This window comes from Vigna umbellata, chromosome 4 (assembly GCF_029865625.1).
Source record: "Vigna umbellata cultivar VRB3 chromosome 4, Vumbellata_1.0, whole genome shotgun sequence".
Taxonomy (NCBI): domain Eukaryota; kingdom Viridiplantae; phylum Streptophyta; class Magnoliopsida; order Fabales; family Fabaceae; genus Vigna; species Vigna umbellata.
The window spans coordinates 58,805,173-58,827,144 of NC_142168.1; the positions used below are offsets into that span (position 1 = coordinate 58,805,173).

Below are 21,972 nucleotides of genomic sequence, written 5' to 3' on the forward strand. Positions count from 1 at the left end.
AATAACTTTGATTTTTAATAATTTTTTTGTTTCATTTCATGCTCCTAAACTACATATTTTTCTTAATTATTCTTTTTGAATTTCATATTCAAACTCTAATTAAGAAAAATAATACTATTTGCATTGTAATACTATTTTCATTGTATTGATTGACTAATATTAACATATTTTATGGCTTAAGTTACTCCTTCTCCCTCTTAGTCATACACTTTTAATAATATTTTTAATATTGAATAAAAAATTTATTTTTAGTTTTTGTTCTTTAGACATTTAATGTTACTTTAACTATACATGATAACTAGGTAGTATATTGTTTTTAAAAATATCGTTTATGTTTCAATATTGAATAAAAGTTTTATTTCTGATTTAGTTTCAGACATTTATTAATATTAGTTTATGACATGTCAATGATCATATAAGACTAAATATATTTTGTTTTGATCCATAATAACTTTGATTTTTAATAACTTTTGTTTCATTTCGATGTTCCTAAATTACACTTTTTTTTTTTCTCCTAAATTACATATTTTTCTCAACCATTCTCTTTGAATTTCACACTGAAAGTCTAACTAGAGAAAAACAATATTATTTTCATTATATTGATTGACTTATATTACTTTTCTAAATAAAATAAAATTTAAAAATTATATATATAATTTTTCCTCACTTGTTAACATGTCATGAATGCAAAGTACTTATCTTTTAAATAATGTTATTGAAGATATCGATATATTGATAAATGTATCAAAATGCGAAGATTATGAAAGGGAATAGAAAAAAAAAATTATTCAAGTAAACAAAGGGTAATAGAGAGCTCATTGATTAGTGTATTATGAACATATAGTATCGAGATAAACATGCATCGAATATAATCAAGATAAGAATAAAGTTGGATCAAAAGAGAAGTTAGCTTATGATAATTGCTGCACAACGAGAGAGGGAATGAGCATAACTGACGCAAGGTGGATGATTTTAAAACAGTTATCATAATTTATGTAATTCTTTCCTATTTTATTTTGGTTAGAAGATGTGGGAAAAATATAAATAGGTCATCAAATATAAAATAAGAGTTACAAATAGTGGATACAATTCAAACACTCTATGAACACCTTGAATATGAGAAATGGCAAGTCCAAGGATGAATATAGCAATTTGGGTCATCACTTTTAATAAATTTCCTTTACTATTTTTTGTTTTATTCTTAATAATTTATTTTACTGTAATTTACATTCTTGTAATTACTTTAATTCATCTTCATCTTAATCACCTCATATGCTTTAGTTTTAGAGTAAATGAAACATATCAAAATACGGTGACAATTTAAAATTTTACGAACTTTAGGCCCTCGTTCTCGTAAAACTGAAGTCTATCAACCTTTATACTTCAGTTTATTAAAATTGATACCTAAAGGTTTGTTAAAATTTCAAAATTCCCTCTAGTTTTTTAATTACTTTATATGAGAGAAGAGGAATAGACTCTGATTGTTAAGAAAACCGAAACATAATCAGGTTCTGAATAAATAAGACCTAATGGATCACCAAAGTTTTGAGTTTTTTACTAAAGGTAGAGTTTTAGGTCTCGTTTATTTTTAAAAACGAAGCCTATTGCCTTTTATACTTTAATTTTACTAATAATCGAGGCCTAAAATTATGTCTAGGGTTAATAATCGGGAAAATTTTTATAGTGACCTTTATTTTTTCACGAAAGCACTATAGTTTCTTCATCTTCTTCATCTTCTTCTTCTATTTCATGATTTCTTCTTCTTTTTCATCTTCATCATCTCTTCTTCTTCTTCACGAAATTCTCCTTTGCCATTGTCCAACTTCGCACATCCACTCTCTATTGCCACTCAACATCCATCTGGTGAACTAGTGAGTGCTTATTTTGACTTTTTTGCATTTTTGTTGGAGTTCATGTATTCCTTGTGTTCTTTGTTGGTGAAGTTTTGGTTTTTATGTTGCCATTGTTGTTCAGATACTATTACATTGTGGTTCAATTTATTAGCTTTCCAAAATACATCCAAAAATTGCATCTCCATTGTTACTCATGTTTCACACTCCCAAGTTTCTATTATTATCTTAAAAATTTATATATTAATTTATTTTGTTTTATTTGAGATTGTTATTATATCAAGTTAGCCTTACTTACTATTTTTTGAAGAAATTGTAATTTCTAAAAATTAATATAAAAGGAGACAATACTAATAATTTATATCTATTAAATCTTGAATTTTATGGTTGGATAATTTATACTAGTTGCAACTTCGTCATTTGCTTCTTCAGTTCTTTCATTTGTTGAGAAATGAGTTTGTTTTGTGCCAGTATGACATCTTGTATTCCGAGCTCTTGAATTCCTCTTTTGGAAGGTTGATTTATGTCATATTGGACTTGATGATCACTAGTGACTAGTGATTCAATGATTGTGGTAGCCTCCTCAACACTCTTTATCATCATGGTTCCTCTTGTTCAGGATAAGCATCCTTACATAATCCTCTCCTTTATCCTTACATGAATCCCTACTTTTACTAAAACTCTTTTAATCTTGACTACTATATGTGTCATCATCCCTTGGAATCATGGTCTTTTTGTAGGACATTGAGATACAACATAACCTCTATCAAGACACTTGAAGCACTTAATATCGCTAAGGCGAGTGTGTGATGAGGTTCCTTCCCATGACTTTTCTTTCTCCTTTTCTTTCCCTAGCTCCTAGATGGTTCTTCTTCTACTACTTGTGTACCCTCCCTCTTGTAGTCCTTCTTGCTAGAGTAGGTACTTTTTAGACTTTTTTCTTAAGATTTGTTATTCTACCTTTATAGAAATTTATACCAAGCCATTTAGATTTTGGTAGGGGAACAACTCTACTTTATCTATTGTGTTAAGATGAGACCACTAAGAAACTTAGAGATGGTTGTTTCTTCTTGCTCTCTAATTCTTGCGCTCATCATATATAACTTCATTTTTTGCCTATACTCCTCTACACTCATGCTATTTTGATGGAGTCTTTGGAGTTTGCCCATAAGCTCTTTATGGTAATAAGATGGAAAATGTCTCCTTCTTAAGACACTTTTCAAGTCATTTCAATATTGGACTTGAAGGAAATTAGTAAGTCTATTCTTCCTTTAGGGATGTCCACCAATACATAGCATACCCTTGAAAGTTTAGGGTTATTAATGACACTTTTCTCTACTCACTAACTTGGTGGCAAGCAAAAATTTCTTTCACCTTCATCTCCCAATCTATGTATGTTTCCACATCATATTTTCCATGAAATTGAGGAAGATATATTCTAACTTCCTAAGGAGTGTGCTCATGTTCATGCTCTCATGTGCCTTCTTAGTGGAGAAGGTTGGTAGTAGTTGTTCACTATTCTACTGTCCTCCTTAAAGTGTGTGATTTGTGTAGGAGTTTTGGAGTTTCTAGAGTGGCTCGTACTCCTTGACTTCTCTTGTATTTTTTCTGTTTTTTTGCTTTAAAATTATAAGTTCCTTAGAATAACAAGATGAGTTTCTCTTTCAAATTTCTCTTTCTCTTTCAAAATAGTCTCTTGCTTTATCTAAACTCTTAGTGATTTTAACTCTTAGGTGATTTGGTAAATCATCCTCTTTACTAGAGTGACTACCAAGTTGGTAAAAAAGATATCCAAAAAAACTTAAAGAAACAAAATGTTCAAATTTACTTTTAAGAAAGAGAGGTGAATAACTTGGATTACTTAACAACAAAGTCTTTCTTAATCAAAGTTTAAAACTTGCCGTTCCCTGTGCATTATTTTTCTAGTTTATGCAAGCAGAAGAATAGAAATAACAATTCTTAAACGAACTCTCAAATGATAATGTAATCCCTGTTATTTTTAATATGTAGAATGCATTTTGTATTTTGTTTATTCCTTTACGGACACTTATAAGGATCTGGCTTGTAAAATTCCCCTTTTCTTCTCTTTCTTTTGTAAAAGACCTTTTTCAAGTGTTGTAAATTCGAAGTCTCGAACCAAAATAAAATAAAGAAAAAAGACTTGCATTCATAGAACCCAATAGAGCATGTTAATTCGAATGAAACTCTTACTTTAGAATCCATACAAAATTATAACACAGCTAAAATAAATTATAACAAAATAGAACTGTGTACTGATTTCTAAAGAAAAACTAGCAAAGGCTACTTTTTCAATCAGACACTATTAAATATTGGATTTTAAAATTCATAGAAATTTCAGCAAGAGAAAATTTTCAAATAACCGCCCCAGTAAATAAGATCAAATTGGCTAAAGAGTTTCCTCCATCATAAAGCTTTAAATATTATAGCCATTGCACATTAGTACAGAAGAATGTCCCATAACATTTGAAAAGTGCCGAATAATTTGATACAGAATAATTTTTATTATTAATATTTCAGTTCCATCTCACCACTAGAATATTCAAAACCTTTCTAGACAAGAAATAACTAGTTATAACAAACACAATTCCTAGATCTTAGAGAGAGAGCATGCTGACAGAGTAAGGAGAAAGCACAATTCTGTAAAGGTTTACTGAAACCCAGCGCAGATTAAAGGTAAGAATTCTCCTTCCAATAGTTTTCCTTTAAACAAAGGTTACCATATGACAAACGAATCACTTGCATAGCTCCCAAACTCCACTCTAAATGTTTGAGTTGGAGATCTATCAGCAAAGGATATGACTAAAATAGAATATATAAGAGAGTTTAAACCTCCCGATACTTGATTTTGTGAGGTTCCGTTTAAAGTTCACTTTTTACTTTGGTATACTTATCTATTCTAGTGAGATTTTGGACTTATCATCATATCTTATATCATCCACTATCTGACAAACCATTCTCAATTGAAAAGTTGTGTTAAAGATCCCACGTCTCACAGATATATGACCAAAACAGAGTCTATCTAGTTTCTTGATTGCAGGCCTATTTTGGCACCCACAACTTTCTAATCCCAGGTTTTAAATAAAAATGTTTGAAATCTTACTTCCTCTAGAAATATGACTAAAATAGAATACATAAGTGCAAACTTTACATGTTTTGTAAGGTTGAGTTAATGATAAAATCTACTTTCTAATATTCTAGTTCTCTACTCACTCTAGTCTCCAATTATTTAGATACAATCCCCCATTGTTTACAACTTCATCTGCCCAACAACCAACCTAACAACTCCTTCCCGATCAACTATAACTATTCCAATTTCCAACTGTTTTACCTTTCCCTGTTCATCTGGGTGTACACTGTCCTCACTTTCTTTTCATTCTTCCAGGTTCTACAACTACTCAGATGTAAAGTACTAAAGTTATAATGGTTTAAGAACTGGATTGAATGCCTACCAAAGGATCTATCAGTTGACCTTTTAGATTGGAAAAAGAATTAGCATTACTAAGATTAAAAAATAACATAATATCGGCTTATAGCTAAATTTTTAAAAATAACTCCAAAAGAACAAGAGATCCATAACCCCATTTGAATAAAAATGGATTCTACCATAAATTTAAAATTCCATTGCTAAAAGTTGGGTTTTGCAGGAATTCCACTATGCTACAGCACCATGACCTCCATTTAACAACAATTAATATGAAGTGCATATAGCCTAACTAATCTACTTGAGTAGTGTTAGAATAGGTATTAAATATAGGTAGGAAGTATCTGTATTGGGAAACTTCTATATGAGTTATACCTAACTATGTACGTAAGACTCTAGTTTGATCTTCGCTCTTCCCTATAGTCATTGTATCAGAAATCTATCAATATAAATATGAGAACATACGAAAGGAGTGATTAAACTCTAAAATTCATTATCTATTCCTTTATATTTTTCTCATGTAGTAGCATTTTAATCCATCATTGGGTTTTCTTACTAAGTGCATTAATCAAAACAAACACATCTTTAGTTTAAAATTATTTCACAGGTAACTACATTAGAGAAGCTACCGCTATCTGTCAAGTGAACAACACCAAACTTTAATATGAGGATCCCAATGGTATTGGCATTTGGTACAAGATTGAGGAAACCCCTTTTAAAAGTATTCTCATAGTAAGCAATTAATTTCAACAAACATGAATCCATCTTCAGCAATAACCTTAGCAGAATTAAAGTGAGAAAACAATACAAACGAACCCACTGGGGGCAAAAATCTTACTGTTAAACTGGAGGTAAGCATGGAGTTGCGAGCTCTAGGGCAAGAGAAACCAGGTTGAAAAGACAACATTTATCAGTGTTATTTTCTCTTACAAAGACAGACCGTTTGTTCTCATAGCTGCAAGGATAATCTAGGAGTAGCTTCGGTTGTAATTATTGCATTGATACAACTACCTTATTGATGTGTATTAGAAACTAAGTCGGACTAAGACATAATGACAATGTGCTTAAGCTGGCCAGGCCAATCATCAGATGTCTATCAAATAAACTTACAATTATGGGGATTATATAAATACAGTCAACTGTAATCGCCATATCCATGATAAGAACAGAGAAAGCATGATTGATAACAGTCTGAATTTGAAGCATCAAGAGCACGAAAAAAGAAACTGAGATTTGAAACAAATTGAATAACCTTTTATCTATCAAGTACATAAATAATAGATTTTACATGACAGCCACTAAAGTAAATAAAACCCTACATACGAGGATGCCAATGAGCTTGCCATTCAAGGAGACAGCGTAGTAAAGAATCATGAATTGGCAGTTACAAAAAAAGAGAGCATAATTTATACCAAATACCTGTAAACAAACATACACTTGAAAGGAAATATGAAATCGTCCTACGTGAAAATAATTTCAGCTTTCCTCCCTTTATTTACTAACTTCATTACTTTTTACGTTGGTCTCTGAATTGACTTTCATCTCAAGCAATTTCTGTTGCTCCTCTTCATTTTCCTGTTCACTCGCCTGTTTTGCAGCCTTCGGCTTGCTTGCTGATTGCTGATACAGAATCCCACCCAGCATACAAATCAGAAGACCCACTGTACCCACCCATGAGGAATGCTTGTCCCATATTACCAAATTGATAATAACCGTTAACAACTTGTTCACTATACCAAGGACAGTAAAACCTGTGGCAGAAATTGCCCTGCGACAAGAAAATCCAAAGAAAGAGATTGCCAGACCAAACAGACACGACAATCCCACTGGCAAAATGACTTGGAATGTGTGCCAATCAGACTGTTCTTGGATCTCATGCTTAATCTTCTTTAGCTCACCCATAATCAGCAGCTCCAGGGGAAAAAGCAGAAGAGCCTCAAGATTATTGTACAGCACAAGGCCCCACGTGTTCAAGCCAATGGTCATAACCACATGCTTTATGTAAACAAAATCTATGGTCATGCTAACCAAGTAGGCCAATGCCCAGGTGTAAGCCATGAAAGTAAACTGATAATCTGTGACCACATAGAGCACACTGCCGGCAAAGATGGTGGCCAGGGAGGCCCACGTCTTCCCGGACGGCCACGGCTGGTGCAGGAACAGCGTCTCCCCTACCGCAACAAACAAAGGCACAACGGATCGGAACACTATGAATGTGTCAACATTGGCATGGAGGAGCAACTCACTATTGGTGAAAAGCGACAAGTAAAATATTATTGCCGCCGGCAAAAACCGCCACATTGTGAAAAGCTCAAGGGGGTCATGCTCCAGGAGCTTCATCCGGCCGCAGAGGAAGACCCCGGCGGCGCTGGTGAAGTACTGCAGGGCGGTCAGGGCACCCGGGTAGGGGAATTTCATCACTGCCCATTTGTTGATTATGGAAAGCAAAGAAGCAGATAAGCAATACCCAGCAGCAACACCATACACTGAAATTTGATGCACCAATGCAGTGTACCAATTTCCCTCACCATTACTCGAATTCACATTCACATCCACACCCTTTTGAACAGTGGGATTATCACTAGGGTTTTCCACGTCAGTTGCTTTAGACATCTGAACAGACTCCAAAATCACGCGTTATTGATGCTAACATTCAACACAAATTTATGCCTGAAAATGAAATCTGTTCTAAGTGTGAGCCAGAGTATAATGCGAATAGTGAATGGAATCAAAGGGCACGATGTGATGCATTGCAAATTGCAGCAAAGGATCGAAGAAAGTCAGAAAGGGGCTTACCAGAATGGAATCACGCACACCACAAAACCCCCTTCTTTTCTACTTCTTCTTGTGTTTCCTTTTAATCTTTTCCTCTTCACTTCATTCATTCCTGGATTTCTTCTCCTAAATTTATTATTAATTAAAAGCAATAAATTACCCGTGCCGTTACGTCTAAGGGTTATTAAATTTTTCACAACTTGTACTTTTTATAGTTATTTTAAAATTATTTGTAGTAAATATTAAAATGGTATTGTTATTATCATATTATATTAGAAGAAAATAATAGATTTTTTACACTACTATATTAAAATCACATGTCACTAACATGTTTTAGGACTTAAGTTACTTTTCTCCCTTTTAAGCAAATCGCTTTTAATAATATTTTTTAATTTTATAATATTGAATAATTTTTTTTATTTGTTCTTTAACATTTTTATTAATGTTACTTTAGTTATCTGTGATAATTAGGTCGTATATTGTTTTTAATATTACCTTTATATGTTTTAATATTGAATGAATGTTTTTTTTATTCAATACATGACCTAATAATAGATTTTTCACACTTATATATTAAAATCACATGTCACTAACATATTTTATGGCTTAAGTTACTCTTTCCCCTTTTAATCATATCGCTTTTACTAATATTTTTTAATTTTATAATATCGAATAATTTTTTTTATTTTGTTCTTTAACACTTATTAATGTTAATTTAGTTATATGTGATAATTAGGTAGCATATTATCTCTTTAAACATATCGCTTTTAGTAATATTTTTTAATTTTATAATATTGAATAATTTTTTTATTTTGTTCTTTAACACTTATTAATGTCTGAGAAAATTAGGTAGCATATTGTTTTTAATAATACCTATATGTTTTAATATTGAATTAATGTTTTATTTTTTATTTAATACATTACCTAATAATAGATTTTTAACACTACTATATTAAAATCACATGTCACTAACATATTTTATGGCTTAAGTTACTCTTTCTCCCTTTTAAACACATCGCTTTTAATACTATTTTTTAATTTTATAATATTGAATATTGTTTTTTTATTATTTTGTTCTTTAACATTTATTAATGTTACTTTAGTTATCTGTGATAATTAGGTAGCGTATTGTTTTTAATAATACCTTTATGTTTTAATATTGAAGGAATGTTTTATTTTTTATTTTTTATTTTTTATTTAATTTCTAACATTTATTAGAGATGTAGATAGGACTGATTTTTATATATTTTTGTTTTGATCTGTAATGACTTTGATTTTTTATATCTTTTGTTTCATTTTGATGCTCCTAAATTACATTTTTTTTTCTAATTTATTCTCTTTGAATTCATAGTTAATAAAAAGAATAAAAGAAAGGGAGAATTCAAACTCTAACTAAAGAAAAATAATACGATTTTAATTATATTGATTGACTAATATTCTTTCTCTAAATAAAGTAAAATTTAAGAATTACTTGTATAATTTTTACTCACTCGTTAACATGTTATGTTACCAATGCACAATACTATTTAAATGATGTTAACAAATGTCAAAGTCCAAAACAAAATTAACAAATTTCTAAAGACGGAAAATTTAGTTTTAATAACAATAATAATAATCATAATAATAATAATAATAATAATAATAATAATAATAATAATAATAATAATAATAATAATAATAATAATAATAATAATAATATACAAAGTTTTTAAATTTATGAGACCAACAAATTTATTTAAATTTTATTTTTATTTTATGAATAATTGTTTTGCTAGGTCGAGATGTATCTAGAAATACACAATTCTTCTTACTAGGTCGAGGTATATTTAGATGTTCAAATGTCAACTTTACTTCTATTCTTTAAATTGATGTATCTTTTATTGGTCATGCTAATATGATCTCTTCTAATAAGGGAGAGATGACTGATAGGAGAGACCGTAAAAATACTCTGACGCTTAAGTCAGTTGCTAGCAATAAAATAGTAAGATTATAATAAATTATTCTATTAACATAGGTCGAGAACAATGAATATATATAGTACCTGGATAGGCCATGTTCATTGGATTATAATAAATTATTCTATTAACATAGGTCGAGAACAATGAATATATATAGTACCTGGATAGGCCATGTTCATTGGACCTAATGTTCGTAGGATTACTTATTTAGAGTTTCTTAACTTGTTTAAATATCCTTAATATTTCTCTAATATGTCTTATTGCTTAAGTGCATCCTTACTAAAAGGTTGTAATACAAATTTGTGATCCATACTAAACTTTTGGTGTAGGGCAAGGTGTGCTCAATGTCTTTATGTACACTAGCCCCCAAGATCAAGACATCCTAATTGAAAGTCTTGTTGTAAAACTCAATATATATATATATATATATATGGGTTTGCTAACGCGCGTACGCCTGTTTTTCAGTTGGTACATTTTAGCAATGTGTACCGGATTTTAGTAGACAAAAATACCCTTATATATCATGGATTCTAAGTTTTAAGGTTAAGGGTATTTTAATAATTTTCATTCTCAAAACTTAAAAAAAAAAAAAAAACCCCAAACCCTTACTCACCTCTCTCATTCCTCTCAATCCTTTCTCTTTCATCTCTCTCAGTCCAACCTTTTCTCTGTCATACCTACTGTAGCCCCAATTGAAAAAATCAGAAACACTTGCCTTTAAACAATTTGCCTTTGTAAAGAGTTGAGTCATTGACATATTCACCCTCAAGCAAAGGTTCATTCAAGATCTCTTCAATTTCACCATCTTCACTAATTTCTCTAATTTCATCATCTGCATATGTTGAATCATCATCTCTAAAAGAACCCTCCAAGCCAATTACCAATTCTTTCGAATGTCATTATGCTTGTGAAAATTAGATAAAATTATATACGACAAAAATTATAAAATGAAAACTCATTATAAAGTCATTTTTGTAAGAAATTGTTTAACAACGAGTGTTTCTGATTTTTTCCAGGCCAATTACCAATTCCTCTGATGTCATTATGCTTGTGAAAATTAGATAAAATTATATAAGACAAAAATTATAAAATAAAAACTCATTATAAAATCATTTTTTGTAAGAAATTGTTTAACAACAAGTATTTCTGATTTTTTTCCAGGTCAATTACCAATTCCTTTATGCTTCTGAAAATTGGATAAAATTAGATGAGACAAAAATTATAAGATCAAAACTCATTATAAAATCATTTTTTTGTAAGATTGTTTAAGGGCAAGTGTTTTTTTCAATTGGGGCTACAGTAGGGTGTTTCTGATTTTTTTCAATTGGGACTACAGTAGGGATGACAGAGAAAATATTGGAGTGAGAAAGATGAAAGAGAAAGGGTTGAGAGGAATGAGAGAGGTGAATAAGGTTTGGGGGGTTTCTTTTTTTTTTTTTTAGTTTTGAGAATGAAAATTATTAAAATACCCTTAACCTTAAAACTTAGAATCCATGGTATATAAGGATATTTTTGTCTACTAAAACCCGGTACACATTACTAAAATGTACCAACTGAAAAACAAGCGTACGCGCGTTAGCAAACCCCATATATATATATATATATATATATATATATATGTACACATATATATATATATATATATATATATATGTATACATATATATATATATATATATATATATATATATATACACATATATATGTATATATATATATGTATATATGTATATATATATATGTATACACATATATATATATATATATGTATACACATATATATGTATATATGTATACACATATATATATATATATGTATATATATATATATGTATATATATATATATATATACATATATACATATATATATATGTATATATATATATGTATATATATATATCTATATATATATATATATATATATATATATACATATATATGTATATATATATACATATATATATATATATAAGGGGTTTGCTAACTTGTACGCTCTTTTTTCAGTTGGTACATTTTAGCAATGTGTACCGGGTTTTAGTAGACAAAAATATCCTCATATATTATGGATTCTAAGTTTTAAGGTCAATGGTATTTAAATAATTTTCATTCTCAAAACTAAAAAAGAAAAACAAGAAACCAGAACTCCATGTTCTCTTCCTGGCCACCGGCAATCGGGAAACCACAATCCACAAATTGCAAAATCAACACCTATCTGATTCAAAACACCTAAGAGTACGGATGGTGATCAGCGAACGTAAGCACACAATAATTCCTTCAAGAATCATTTAAATCTTCCCAACTAAACGCTTGTTTCTTGGAGAATGAACACCCTTGCAAAATTTGATCTCAACTAACTTTGTCAGATCTTAAAAAAGTTCCAAAGTTCTTTTTAATGTAAAGAGTTATGCGTCAATATATAGTTTTCTCAAGTCTGATGCATCTTAATCGATTACAATATTAATGTAATTGGTTAAGCAATTAACACTACTGTAACAAAATTACATTAAAACACATTTAAAAGATTACGCATTTAATGTAATCGATTGCACAATTACTATAAGTCAAAACTATTAAAAATATGGTTGTTATGATTGTTAAGACTTATCAAGAAAACAGTTTTCAGTGTGCACGAAATTTAACCGATTAAGAAAATAGTGTAATCGGTTAAGTATTACACTTAAGCAAATATGAAAACTTTTTCATTTGAAAACACATCACTGCACTCAGTAAACAAGTATAAGGAAAGACACGAGTTTTAATCGATTATACATATAATGTAATCGGATAAAACTTACAGTTTGTCACAGTTAAGCATTTACTGATATTTAATGAATCTAACTGATTACATAAACACTGTAATCAATTAATTCATACAAATATGCATTGTGCAAAAAGTTTTATTATTCAAAACCATGAATATGCATACCTAAAATATAAACTCATGTATAACCATAGTAAGTATGCAAAACAAATAGTTCAAGCACAAACAAACATATAACCATATCTTTGCATAATGTGTGCAAGTAACTATTAAAACATTTATATTGTTGTCATCATAAAAAACACACATGGGTTTGGGTTTAGCTTTCACACAGCTCTCCCTATCAACACAAATTAACGATAAAGGTTCAATTGATTCAATTTTGCACAAACAAGACCTAATTGAGTTAAAATTTAACTAAAGGACCAATTTGAGACAAATTTGCACAAACATGGATCTCGAAAATAATTAAACCTAAATGAAACAACAAGATTATTATGATCATGTGCTGATGCGATTGGACTGAATTGAACACATGCACTTTCCATTTGGTGGTATCTTTAATTTAACATTGATGAAATCTTTAATTTAACCCTGATAAAATATTTAATTTAACAATAGACTTATATATGAATAATTATATATTAAAGATATCATGGACACTTATTATTATTGTGTGATGAGAAATTAATAATGATCAAATGATATTAAATCAATTTGACTATATAGGTTACATTTCCATAGTAGAGTATATTATTCTTTTTTTACATTACATTATCATATTATTAAAGAGTTCTCTTACTATGAAGTGGTAATATGGAAGGCTAAATTGCTTTGAAATATTATTATTATGAATTCAAATATCTTTATTCTTTTAGTTTTAATTATTAACATGATAAATTCATGGTGATATAAATAATAGTTTTGGATGGAAGGCTCGAATTTAAGTTTAGTAAGTATATTCCTTGTCATGAGAATTGTCTTAAAAAGTGAATTTTAATTATAAAATTGGTTTATAAGATAAAGTTTATGTATATTTATACATTGTAAATTTGTCTTATCGTCAGTCAATATGAAATTTTCTAACAACTCGCTCACGCCCAAGACATATACATATTTAGTATAAGACTAAACATTAATATAGCACAATAGGCTCAATAGACAATAAAATGTCCATATTTTTTTATTTATTCTTGTTGATAAAAAGATAAGATTTACTTGTAAAAAAAAGTTACATTCACTTTTATACGGTAAGTTTGTTTTATCATGTGAGATTTTAAATTTATAATTTAAAGAAAAACTCAATTATAATATTGCTTACAATTTTACATCTTTTAGTTTTGGTTCTTAGAAAGAGAAAATTATATATTGGTTTTTGTATACTTTAAAGTATACCTAACAAACTTCGTGCCTTGCAAAAGTCAACGTGCAGTTAAACATGCATAAAACCATTTTTTTTTCTAGTGTAAAAGAAAGTCATAAATTAAAAGAATTACTGTACAGAAACGAAAACCGTAAGAAATATTAATAAGTTTGAAAAAATGGTTTCAGGTTTTCATTTTTTTAATGGTTCATTTGCCTTTTTCAAAGTGAAGTACACTTATAATTATGCCGCAAGTTGGATATATAAGGCTATTACAAATAACAAAAAAAATATCATCTAGTATTTAATATAATTACATGATTTGTATTACTGTTGATCAAAGTAATATACAATCTAATTTCGTTTCTTTGGAAATTGAGGACAAATAGAACATCCATTTGTATGTTGATTCAACTTTTAGTTTGTATCTAAAGCTTTAATAGGTGATAGAAATTTATGAATCATAGAAAAAGAAGCTAAAGATATAACTTAGTATATATATATATATATATGGGGTTTGCTAACGCGCGTACGCCTGTTTTTCAGTTGATACATTTTAGCAATGTGTATCGGATTTTAGTAGACAAAAATACCCTTATATATCATGGATTCTAAGTTTTAAGGTTAAGGGTATTTTAATAATTTTCATTCTCAAAACTTCAAAAAAAAAAAGAAACCCTCCAAAATCCTTACTCACCTCTCTCATTCCTCTCAATCCTTTCTCTTTCATCTCTCTCACTCCAACCTTTTCTCTGTCATCCTACTGTAACCCCAATTGAAAAAAATCAGAAACACTTGCCTTTAAAAAATTTGCCTTTGTAAAGAGTTGAGTCATATTCACCTTCAGGCAAAGGTTCATTCAAGATCTTTTCAATTTCACCATCTTCACTAACCTCTCTAATTTCATCATCTGCATATGTTGAATCATCATCTCTAAAAAATCCCTTCAGGGCAATTACCAATTCTTTCGGATGTCATTATGCTTGTGAAAATTAGATAAAATTATATACGAAAAAATTATAAAATGAAAACTCAATTATAAAGTAATTTTTTGTAAGAAATTGTTTAACAACGAGTGTTTCTGATTTTTTCCAGGCCAATTACCAATTCCTTTGATGTCATTATGCTTGTGAATTATAAAATAAAAACTCATTATAAAATCATTTTTTTGTAAGATTGTTTAACGGCAAATGTTTCTGATTTTTTCAATTGGAGCTACAGTAGGGATGACAGAGAAAAGATTGGAGTGACAAAGATGAAAGAGAAGGGGTTGAGAGGAATGAGAGAGGTGAGTAAGGGTTTGGGGGTTTCTTTGTTTTTTTAATTTTGAGAATGAAAATTATTAAAATACTCTTAACCTTAAAATTTAGAATTCATGTTATATAAGAATATTTTTGTCTACTAAAACCCGGTACACATTGCTAAAATATAGCAACTAAAAAACAGTCATACGTGCGTTTATACATATTCTGGTATCAGAGTTACTTCACTTCCATACACTTATTTTAAGAAGATGTCTTTTTAACAATATTTTTTTACAACTTTATATAACGTCTATGTTTTAAATATTTTTTTAAAATTAAATTAAAACAAACCAATAAAATAGTGATAGACTATTATTAAAAATTTGTTAGAAAAAAAAAGTCGTTAATATATCATAGTTTCTTTTTATGCCTGAAAATGCTAATCAAATTAATGTAATTCACAAGACTTCAGTTACTTCATTAATTTAACTTGTTGATCGAAACAAAAATAAGAAAGTTATGTGTAACTCACCATTTCAATTTTCATGCAAGAAAGTGAGTCCTTTCGTTTTTATCTTATCACAAAACAACAAAAACATGAATTGTCCTTTTAATGCTGGCTAACAAAGGAAACTTCTCCCTAGCTACCTTCTTCTCATCATTGCAATTTGAAACCCAACACCATCAATAACTAAGTAGGCATCACATAGCAGTGGATCACCACACTCTCTGCACAGCTTCCTTTGATTTTCATGTTACTTTCCATGGCTTCCAAGCAAGAACCAAAGCTCCCTTTGACTCTTTTGCTGGACAAAGAAAGAAACTGTGTGGTTGCTGCTGAAGCAAGTGGAGACTTCATAGACATTTTGTTCAGTTTTCTCACCCTTCCACTCGGAACTATCACAAGGCTTGTGTCAAAGAAGCAAGAGTACGATGAAGTAGAAGAGATTGGTTGCATAAACAACTTGTACCAGAGCTTGGAAAATTCTGCTGATGATGTTTTCTGGAACCACATTTGCAAGAAAATGTTGCTTTTTCCACGCAACCCTTGCGAGGCACTTTGCCAGAAGCTTAAGCTGAACTTGGATGATGCAAAGCCTATGAAGTACTTCATGTGCAGCAACAGGTGTAGAAAGGGTGGTGATTGGTTCTTGAGTACTTTTGCTGAGGCTACCTGCTACTGTGGGAAATTGATGAACAAAGAAATGAAGCTGCATGGAGAATCTAATGAAGAAAATGATAATGGAGATGGGGTTTTTGTTAAGGGGCAAACCATGTACTTGATCTTTGATGATTTAAAGGTGCTACAAAGCTCTCCTGGTAACACTGTTCATCAACTTCTCCAACTTGGCTACAAAAACTTCCACAGGCTGACAAAGAAGTACCTTAATGTTGGTAGAAAGGAGGTAACATTGCAGATGAATTCATTTGGTGTTGTAGTTGTAGACAACCATATGAAAGTTTGTTAATACATTTTGAATTTTCCACTGGTATTAGTTAATTAGAATTTATAACATACTAACTGGTATAAGATGAACATTGTGAGAAAAAGTTCATAAGATCAGTTTTAGGACTTGCATTTCTCTATTTTATGACTGCACGTTAAATCTGATTCTTTTCTTAAGTTCATTAATTAGCTAGTAAACTTGTGCTGGGGGAAGATCTGCAAATATCAGTGCTAATAAACAGAATGAATAAGCCGAGTGGTGCTTATTTTGTCAATGATAAAGGATATAATAAAGTAGGAAACTAAGCACAACAAATTATAAAACTGTTACAATCTCAGATCATTTGATTTGTCAGTCAAAAATTACTACTCTACACACTACTAAGTCTTATATTGAGTAGGATAAGAAAGTTAACCACTACATGAGAAATACGACCTATAAACTTATTGTCTTTTTGGGTTGAAAGATCTATCAGTGGTATCAAAACTGAAGGATCATCTTAGTGATCGACTCAACTAACATAGGTTTAGACAAGCATGTCCTGTTATGCTCTCTTGAAAGGGTCATCACTCTCAACATCATCTCACATGCATTTTATATGAAAAGTTGTTATCTATTTGATGAACACATGAAAATTTCTTATTTCATGAATATTATCCTTATACCTGTGTTTGTTTTTGTCCTTTTCAAGATTTTGGACTTGCTAAAGCAAGCATTGATCTCCAATTCTCCTCTTAGCGATGTATTCTTAGATAACGGAGGATCAAACGGTATGTGCACTTTCTCACCAAAACTTAGACCAGAAAATCAAGGCTGGATAAATCACAATCCTAGTATAAACCTAAAGGTAACAGTGAGAAAATCAAAGAAAACAATACTGTATGCTGAAGCTGAGGGAGATTTTGTGGATTATCTATTCAGCTTCCTCACAACACCAGTTGGATCTGTTCTAAACCTATTGGATGAAAACTTCTCTCTGGGAAGTATGAATAACTTGCAAAAAAGTGTGAAGAATCTGAATCCATTATGGCTGAGAAATCCTTCAGGCACTCCTTTACTGAACCTGAGGGTGGCTCCTCAATTTGGTTTGAAGAAGCAGCCAACAAAACTTTGTGAAGAACATACTCCTTGCTACTGGTATGGCACAGGAGTGATAAAAAATCATATATGCTATGCCATTGGGAATGGAGTGATATCAAAGGATCATAGCCTAATACAACATCCAAGGGCCATGAAACACTTTGATCCAAGATCTTCTGATGGCACGAAAGAGTCAGCTTTGGGCTTTGTGAGAAGACCATCACTGTTTGTTGTGTGGAATGATCTTCAAGTAACACCATTGGTGAGAACTTCAAGTATTTCATTTCTGCAAAAGCTTAATGTTCCATTGGATGACTTGGAGCAGCATGAGCTGAGAATTGAGGAGACAGAGGTAGCTACCACTTCATTTTTTCACTGATTCTCTTTTTGTGATTTCAATGAGTTTTTCATATTCTGTTCAATGTTTTTAATTTGGAACATGAAACGTTTACAATTTTTCGCAATAATTTTTTGACAATAGATCATACTATTACTGTTTTATTTTCAAAAAAATATTTGAAATGAATTAATCACGAGTAACTAATCACGAGTCTAAAAAACTTTTTGTAAAAATAAAGTTGTTAAAAAAGTATTTTTCTTTTAATTTTCCTCCTTTAATATCTCATAATCAATGATTTTCATTATCTATGCATGATTAGGCACTGAACCTGCTGGGAGCTTCTTTGACTTCCAAAGCTGCTTTGACGGAAGGCCTGTTCTATCTCTTGAAGCCAAAGAAACAAGCAAAAGCATGATCTTTTCTTTTCTTCCAGTTGTTTTTAATAAGTTCAGAAATAGAGCAATCATGCATGTTAATGGAAATGTATCAGTTTTATGTTGCATTTTGGAGCATTGAATGGAGGTGTGAACAATAAACTCCTTTGCCCTTGGCTACAAATCTCTTTAGTAAAAAAAACATTTTTCATCTCGGACAATGATGCATTACCAACTTTTCCTAACAACTTTTTAATTAATAGACTCAGTATCACTATTTTATTGATTTGTATATTTGAAACAAAAAATGCTACGAGGTAGTTTCTTCAAAAGGGTAAATCATTTGGTTATTCAAGTGTCCAAGAAATTTTAAACGTATCTCTAAACTAATTTTCATTTTAAATGTGTTTGATCATTTAAATATATTTAATTTGGTTAACAACGATATATTTAAAGTATAATTTATATATTTTAAAATAAGTTATTATTGTCCAATTCATTGTAATTATTGTTGACCGATATCTATTAGATTGAATAGAAACAATCTCAAAAAGAAACTCAAGAAGAGGCAGAAAATTAAGGTACGCTTTTTCCACCTCCACAACAACAAGATTCTTCACCTGAATCTAGTCCAAGAAGAGTAAGATCTTTGGTAGATCTATATGAAACTTGCAATATAGCCATGATTGAACCTAACTGTTATGAAGAAACATCAAAGCAAGAAGTATGGGTCAAGGCTATGGAAGAAGAGATTAAAATGATTGAGAAGAATAACACTTGGGAACTTGTAAATTGCCCTCATGGAAAAGACATCATAGGAGTGAAATGGATATATAAAACAAAGCTTAATCCTGATGGAACTATACAAAACACAAGGCAAGATTAGTCGCCAAAGGCTACTCACAGCAACTAGGAATAAACTATAATGAGACATTTGCTTCAGTTGCTCGCTTAGATACAATTAGAGTATTAATAGCTCTTGCAACACAAAAAGGATGGAACATATATCAATTGGATGTCAAATCAGCCTTTCTAAATGCGGTGCTTGAAGAAGAGATTTATGTGTAACAACCACATAGCTTCTTCAACAAAGGCAACAAAGGCAAAGTACTAAGACTTAAAAAAGCATTATATGGCTTGAAGCAAGCTCCCCGAGCTTAGTATAGCAAGATTGATAAATACTTCATCGATCAAGGATTTAGGAGGAGCAAAAGTGTGCCAACACTATATATTAAGGCACAAGGTCAGTACTATCTCATTGTCTCTTTATATGTCGATGATTTTATCTATACAGAAAATAATATGGAGATGATGAAAGAATTTAAAGAAGACATTTGAAATGACTGACCTTGGCTTGATGAACTATTTCCTTGGTATAGAGGTGAAACAACAAAAAGAAGGTATATTTATCTCTCATAAGAAATATATTGAAGCTCTACTAAAGAAGTTCAAGATGAATGATTGTAAACCTGTCATTACTCCTTTGGTGGTAAACGAGAAGCTACAAAAAGATGATGGAGCACAAGAGGTAGATGCATCACACTACATGAGTTTATTTGAAAGTATCCTGTATCTCACAGCCACACGACCAGACATTATGTATGCTACAAGTCTTCTATCAAGATTCATGCAAAAGCCAAGTCAGATTCATTATGGAGTAGGAAAAAGAATTTTAAGATATCTATAAGGCACAAAGGAGTTTGGTATATGGTACAAAACCATGACTAACTCAAGGATGATTGGCTACACAGATAACTATTGGGCAGGATCAATGGACGACATGAAGAGTACATCAAGATATGCTTTCTCACTAGGATCAGGTATTTTATCTTGGGCATCAAAGAAGTAAGCAATCGTGGCACAATCAACAACAAAGAAGAATATGTAGCAGTTGCTGAAACCACAAGTCAAGCAATATGGCTACGAAGAATACTTAAAGAAATGGGTGAACCACAAGATGGACCAACTATTATTTATTGCGACAACAAATTGACAATAGTAATAACAAAGAATCCAGTCCATCATCAAAGAACAAAACATATAGCCATTAAATATCACTTCATTCGAGATGAAGAGACAACTAAAATTTTTTTACTCGAGTACTGCCCAACAGAAGACCAAATTGAAGATATTTTTACGAAGGCATTACCACGACCAAGATTTGAACTATTGCAAACAATGCTTGGAGTTACCGAATTTGCATTAAGGAGGAGTATTAAAGTGTAGTGCAAATTCTAGAAGAATGTAGAAGCTCCTAAGATAGAAGAATTGAAATGTAATATAAATTCTAGAATGTTGTAGAAAATCCTAAGATAGGAAGAAAAAATCAAGAAAATTCTACATAGGTAGAAAGCCTAGAACTTTCTACATAAGTTCTAGCTAGAATTTTCTAGAATAATCATGAAAGAGAGATGGGGTTTATAAATACCCATGTGTACTATCATTTGAAAAAAGAAGCCAACATCTACTACAACTAAAGAATACTACAATACTTCTTCCAACTACTACTTCCATGTTCCACTATCTCCACATTTTCTCTACATTCAACTATCTCTACATTTTCTCTATCTCATCAACTATTCCTTTCACAACCTTAAAATACTAACAAAAATAAGTTATTACCAACCAATTTGTTGCTAATTATTGTTTATCGATACCTATTTTAATAGCTTACTTTTAATGTTGTTGTGTTGTTTCTTAACTATTATTATGATGATTGTACGTTATATGATAGATAGATTAGAGACGATATTTCAAATAAGAAAACTCAGTATTGAAACAAAAAATAGAAAAGAAGAAATTTCTAGACCTCTTCATCGCTTTATTCTAGAGCTGTCAAAACGGGTAACCTGGCTCGACCCGGCCTGACCCACCATGGGTTGGTCACTTAGTGAGCCAACCAAACCCGGCTCACTTATTAGCGAACTGAAAAAATCGAACCCGACTCGACCCACCATGGGTTGGTGGGTTAAACGGGTTGCTCGCTGGCTCACTTAATTATAATTTTTTTAAAATAAAACTAAATTATAATTTTTTTAATTCAAATCTAAATAAATTTCACTCTAAAATGATGCTAAACTCCAAAAAGACAATTCAAAATAAAAAAAAATATCATACAATTCAAGCTCAATAAAAAAAAAACACAAAAGAAGAACAAATAAATTTTTAATATTGATAATTTTTGTATTACTTGTCCATTTTTAATATTACAGTCTTGAATAAATAAATCTATAATATTTTTCTTTCTTAAAACATCCCTTTTTTATCCCCATCTACAATATAATAAAAAAAATACTAACTAATAATATTGAAACACAAAATAATAAATAATTAAAT

The 21,972-nt window shown here is 30.5% G+C and overlaps 2 protein-coding genes across 2 annotated transcripts; one reads left to right on the forward strand and one right to left on the reverse strand.

The window, feature by feature from the left end:
- Positions 1-6,524: 6,524 nt before the first annotated feature.
- On the reverse strand, positions 6,525-8,228 carry LOC124833617 (GDP-mannose transporter GONST3). The gene is made up of 2 exons (XM_047308139.2): positions 8,089-8,228; positions 6,525-7,975 (listed from the first exon to the last, which is right to left on the reverse strand). The coding sequence occupies exon 2, from the start codon at positions 7,903-7,905 to the stop codon at positions 6,784-6,786; it is 1,122 nt and encodes a 373-aa protein (XP_047164095.2). The 5' UTR covers positions 7,906-7,975; positions 8,089-8,228; the 3' UTR covers positions 6,525-6,783.
- A 7,879-nt stretch (positions 8,229-16,107) lies between these two features.
- Positions 16,108-18,847, forward strand: LOC148200710 (uncharacterized). Its single transcript, XM_088114172.1, has 3 exons — positions 16,108-16,800; positions 17,534-18,274; positions 18,582-18,847. The coding sequence occupies exons 1-3, from the start codon at positions 16,147-16,149 to the stop codon at positions 18,675-18,677; spliced, it is 1,491 nt and encodes a 496-aa protein (XP_087970298.1). The 5' UTR covers positions 16,108-16,146; the 3' UTR covers positions 18,678-18,847.
- Positions 18,848-21,972: the final 3,125 nt, after the last annotated feature.